The following is a 6,080-nucleotide window of genomic DNA, read 5'->3' as shown; positions in this document are numbered from 1 at the left end:
ATTGTGCTCGCCACGTCTGTCCGTCTGTCTGTCTGTCTGTCTGTCCGTCTGTCCGTCCGTCCGTGACCTCAAGTTTTCGTCGACGAGAAAATGCGCTCTCTGTCACTCACTGCAGTGAGTACTGAGTTATATTTATTATATATACTATTGCTGTATATTTATATATACAGTCTGCTATAATATTATTATATTAGTATAGCGGACCTGCAAGAAGCGCCAGCCGTCCGCCACCCTGACGAGGACGGCCTCCTCGTCCATCAGGAAGGCCAGGCCGCCTACAGGCGTCGCCGCGGTCATCTGACGTGTGAAGAAGTGGGTCATCTTATGTCCTGACACACTTTCTCGCCCATAGTGGGTCATCTTATGTACTGACACACTTTCTAGCCTATAGTGGGTCATCTTATGGCCTAATACTGACACATTTTCTCGTCCATAGTGGGTCATCTTTTGTCCTAATACTGACACACTTTCTCGCCCATAGTGGGACATCTTATGGCCTAATAGTGACACACTTTCTCGCCCATAGTGGGTCATCTTATGGCCTAATGCTGACACACTTTCTCGCCCATAGTGGGTCATCTTATGTCCTAATGCTGACACACTTTGCCGCCCATAGTGGGTCATCTTATGTACTGACACACTTTCTCGCCCACAGCACGGGCAGAGAGCGGACGTACGGTATCACTGATACGCTCTTTCGCCGGGCCGAAAAAGTGGTTCAGGATGACCCAAAAAAGGGTAAAAAGTGCATCGCTATTTGGACAAAGTCTCACTCATTTCTCTGACTGAGCCATTAACCGCCATTCTTATTCTAAGTCCCCTGACCATGAAAATAAAAAGTGCAAAGACTGATATCTTATCGAAGTAAAGAGTGGAAATTTTAGTCATATTTCAGGATATGGCCTAATAGTGACACACTTTCTCGTCCATAGTGGGTCATCTTATGTACTGACACACTTTCTCGCCCATAGTGGGTCATCTTATGGCCTAATACTGACACACTTTCTCGCCCGCAGCACGAGCAGGGGGCGGACGTAGGGTACTAAGGGTAGCACTGATACGCTCGTTTGATGGGCCGAAAAAGTGGTTCAGGATGACCCAAATTAGGGCAAAAGCGCATCGAGATTTGGACAAAGCCTCACACATTTCTCTGAATAAAGTCGGGGAGAATTTCACTCCACGAGCCATTAAGAGAAATTCTTATTCTAAGTCCCCTGACCATGAAAATAAAAAGTGCAAAGACTGATATCTTATCGAAGTAAAGAGTGGAAATTTTAATCATATTTTGAGATATAATCAAATAAGTTAATATTTGCTGATCGAATTATTAAATCTTTTTAATCTTCAGGAGTGAACAGCTCAATTATTTAACCTTAATCATATTTAAGATATAATCAAATAATTTAATATTTAATGATCGAATGATTAAATCTTTTTAATCTTCACGAGTGAACAGCTCAATTATTTACCAAATTGAAGCATTAATTCATTACCAACTGAAGCGACAGAGGTTCATTACTGTACTACTTGATCAACAATATTAATGTATATTATATTCAGATTTAATTAAACACAGATAATGTATGACCTTCAACATAGCTTGTCGGTCCGTGAAGGTCACGGCCCCTGGGGCCATGCTGGGCGCCCCCCCGGCGGTTGACCCTCCCGGGGGCCCAGGTGGCCCAGGCGGTCCAGGCGGACCTGAAAAAATTAAATAAATTAAAATAAATTAAACCGTAATAATTGATAAATAAATAGACTTATAGACCCGTAAATGGTTGTGAAGTATTGACTTAGGGTCATTATATTTTGAATAATAAAAAAACTGTTAATAATATAAACCTAAAAGTTTTAAAGCTTAAACTCTCATTTTTTAGTTTTACATTTCTTCCCTCAACGCGCCATCGCATTCAAGAGCAAAAAGAAAATTAACAATAAGAAGTTAATTAACATAAATGACTTACAAATATTAAGAAAGTAGGTTATTATTATTAAGGCATGAAATACGAAAGAAGATCAAATAAAGTAAAACAACCACTCAACTAAAATAAATAATAAATAATAATATATACATAGTATAGAAATTTGGATAGATAATATTGAGTTTTATACAATATTATTTTTATTGTATAGTTATTCTAATATATTATAGAGTTATATTATATTATAATATATTGTATAGAGTCATAATATATTATACAATATATAATATCTGTCTCTTATACACATCTAGATGTGTATAAGAGACAGGTATTATGCCGCACATAATATTATGTTTGCATGATTTCTGATGAATAATATTTTTATAGTTGATAATATAAATAAAAATGATATATTATAGTTGATGTAGTGTCATAGTATGTATATATCTATATTATTTTGAAATTTGTGTTACAGATTGACGAGACTGACACACTTCAGCTGAAAATAGTAATAGGATTCAGAGTATCAAAACCAAATATAAAATAGAATCTGTGTTAAAAATAAGAGAAACTTCATGTATAAAAAAAATTTGCATAATAAAATTAACTATTTGAATGATAAATAAACAAATAAATTATAGAATATGAGTGTAAAACGGGAGAAACTCCGTGTATAAAAAAAATTTTAAAATATAATTAACTATTTAAATGATAAAAATATAAAAAAATTATAGAATATGAGTTTAAAACGGGAGAAACTCCGTGTATAAAAAAATTTCATGATAAAATTAACTTTTTAGAATGATAAATAAACCAAAAAAATTAAGTAAAATAAGCGAAATACCAGGTAAATAGGAGGACTGGGTGGCCCAGGTGGTCCAGGAGGCCCAGCGGGGCCAGGTTCTCCACGAAGCCCAGGCAACCCGTACCCAGGAGGCCCAGGTGGGCCCTCGGGCCCCATGGGTCCAGGTCGACCCTGCATTTAACATCGAATCCACCGTGGATGAATAATTAAATTACATTTATAAATAATAATTAATATAATTTATAAATAATAATAAATAATTAAACATTTAAATGCTAAAGGTTGTATAAAGTTTATCGATTTGCTCTCCAAAAAAGATTATTAAACGCTTGATATATAAATTTAATAGTAGATGCTTAAATTTTTTTAGCATTTGATAGATGGGTCAAATTGTCCAAAAAGTGACACACTTTCTCGTCCACGTCACGAGCAGAAAGCGGCCGTAGCACTGATACGCATTTTTGCCGGGTCAAAGACCCAAATAAGCGAAAAAGTGCATCACTATTTGGACATAGTTTCGTATATTTTTCTGAGTATGCAGATGCGAGGAGAATTTTTTCTAGGTACAAGAGGAAAGCATTTCAGGTACAGACGAAAAATTTACATTTGGGATTTTTGTAAGTTCAATAGGATGAGGAACACGTTTTTCTGAATACATGCATTAGGAAGTTGAGAGGTTTGAAGAAATTATTCCCTTTAAGAAAAATAAACACAAGAAGGAACGAAAGTCAGCCCCGTAATGACAATAAAATATGAAAAATATGTAAAAAAAATTCCATAGAGATAAGACGAAAATTTGACGGCTTTCCAGCAGTTTCAGGTAATGGAAATAAATAACGTTATAATATAGAGGTATGCATGGATTTGAATTAAAAAAACATTTTTATGTTATTTAGACCCGACTTGGCCTATTGTGGAGTTGAATTGCGTTTGCATTTACTTAAAGCGGCGGCAGGCGGAGGGCAGAGGTGCGTGTTTATACATTAAAATGTCATTTATTTTTTAAAAAAAACGAGTAAAATTGAAAATAAATGAGATCGTTTCAGATGAATCTAAATTCCGTCGCCTCGGACGAGACCCAACATTAAAATGTATATACAATAATCGAGCGCATGGCAAAAATGTAGTCAATCTGGAAACTTTCTTATTAAATAAATGGCCTGAAATTTACTGTTTATAAAAAAGTCTTAGTTAAATTCGCTTTATTATAAGTTGTACCACGAAGCGAGGAATTGAATCTTAATGAAGATTGACATCGAAAAAACACACTAGCCAATGATATTTTCTTAGCAAAATGAACATGTACAACAAAAAACTACGAGTGTAAATATAACAGAAACATGGAAATAGCAAGCAAATTGTCATACTTACATCGGTCGAGAACGATACGAATATTTATTTGAAAATTACCAATGGACATCAATATTATAGGTTTGAAGAAAGAATACGAGAACATTAGCTAGAAGTCAAGTTGGATTTGTGTGTAGTGTGTACTTTACAAATGAGTGTAAAAATGATCTTCTCAGGCAATAACACGTTAAAAGATAAGAAAATGAGCATTTTCATTAAAAAAAAATAATTTTTAGACATGAAAAGTGAAATGAATTTTACAGCATGAATGAATAGAGTATACAACATCTACACAGAGAAAGTACTAACTACAAAATATAAAATAAAATAGTATTCAATTTAACGAGAAAACAAAAATTTCAAACGAACCCTTTCGAATGAGAAAAATTCTATACATTCTATAAACAATTCAAGTTCATTACAAGAGAAGTCTGTCGCCTATGATAATACTATGCATTTTATTTAAGAATACTACTTTTTTCCAAAAGTAGTATACTTTTAAGTATACTACTTTTTATACTAAAAAATAAGTAGTATACTTATTTATTTTACTTATTTATTTTAAGTAGTCTACTTAAAGTATACTACTTTTTTCCTATCAGCTTAGAAAATACGTTATACTTTTTCCAGAAGACAACTTTCACAAAAGAATATTGTCGTATTTATGTCCAGCACTCACCGGCCAGCCAGGGAAGCCATGCTCCCCCTTCTGTCCAGGGGGTCCTGGGGGACCAGGCTTGCCTCTCTTGCCCCTCTGGCCTCTGTCACCCTAGTTGGGGTTAGTTAACTCGAGTATTAGTCACCCTAGTGCATAAGTTACTCTAGCGCAATAGTTACACTAATGCTTTAGTTACCCCTGGTTCTTTAGTCGCCACATTGCTTTAGTTACCTGAGCGCATTAGTTATTCTAGTCACCCTAGTTCGTTATTCACCCTATTGCATTAGTCACCCTAGTGCATGAGTTACTCTAGTGCAATAGTTACACTAATACTTTAGTTACCCTGGTTCTTTAGTCGCCACATTGCTTTAGTTACCTGAGAGCATTAGTTATCCTAGTCACCCTAGTTCATTATTCACACTATTAGATTAGTCACCCTAGTGATTTAGTCACCCGAAGCGGTGCTATTAAATACTTCTTAACATTGCTCTGCTACTCGTTTTTTATTAACAAATCATATTAAGTATAAACAATTATTACACCTTCGATAATAGATTATTTTTCCAAGCTACTTAATGAACAATATTTAGAAGTAGATAAAGTAGTTGTTATATCACAGAAGACACTTCAGTTTTTTCATTTTTTCATCAATAATGAATTTATGAGGAACTATTGATTAAAGAAAGATATGAAATAACCGCTATATTAAATTACAACATCAAATTAACGACCTAAGCATTAAATGCACCGTTAAACGCCCAGCAAATATTTAGGATTACATTACATTCAAAATTAAGTATTTAATAACATTGAAATGTTACTGAAGGTGTTGATGGTAAATAAGCACATTTCTGATATACTCATAGATGTTATCTCGGTATTTACTTCCGATAATTACGATGTTTAGCCCACAAATGAATGTTATAGATTTAAATGTTATACAACCGTTAACGTAATGAAATAAATTAATTGAAAGATGGAAAGTCGCTGATTAATTGAGCTGTAATTATGCAGTTATTAAACAATTATGTAATTGTTCTATTGTGAAGACAAGTGAGACGAAAATTTTATTCACAATTGTTTAAGAAATACAGTTGTGAAAATAATTATATTTATTAAACAATGTTAGGCCCCCCCACCTTAATGATGGTGACAGCCTTGCCGTCGGGGAAGGACATGGCCCCAGGGGGACCCGGGGGCCCATCTGACCCCTTCTTACCAGGACTCCCCATAGCCCCCTTGAGACCCGGGGCCCCATGTGGACCAGGAGGGCCCACGTCACCCTGAATAGTTTACATTACTTCAATATAGAAGTTTATTATTGTTTTTTATACAACTGTAATAA

The 6,080-nt window shown here is 34.8% G+C and overlaps 1 protein-coding gene across 1 annotated transcript in view; it reads right to left on the bottom strand.

Annotated features, from left to right (window-relative positions):
* LOC108671327 (collagen alpha-1(XI) chain) overlaps positions 1–6,080 on the bottom strand; it is a 30,609-nt gene that overhangs the window by 2,646 nt on the left and 21,883 nt on the right. Inside the window, exons 15-20 of the mRNA XM_047881967.1 lie at positions 5,875–6,018; positions 4,757–4,846; positions 2,767–2,898; positions 2,409–2,421; positions 1,589–1,701; positions 205–297 (exon numbers count right to left, since the gene is read on the bottom strand). Coding sequence (XP_047737923.1) covers positions 205–297; positions 1,589–1,701; positions 2,409–2,421; positions 2,767–2,898; positions 4,757–4,846; positions 5,875–6,018 — 585 coding nt within the window. The remainder of the gene's footprint in view (positions 1–204; positions 298–1,588; positions 1,702–2,408; positions 2,422–2,766; positions 2,899–4,756; positions 4,847–5,874; positions 6,019–6,080) is intronic.

Source organism: Hyalella azteca, unplaced genomic scaffold, assembly GCF_000764305.2.
Source record: "Hyalella azteca isolate HAZT.00-mixed unplaced genomic scaffold, Hazt_2.0.2 contig9270, whole genome shotgun sequence".
Lineage (NCBI taxonomy): Eukaryota > Metazoa > Arthropoda > Malacostraca > Amphipoda > Hyalellidae > Hyalella > Hyalella azteca.
Note: the sequence above shows the minus strand (reverse complement) of the source record. Positions and strands in the feature narration are given on the sequence as shown.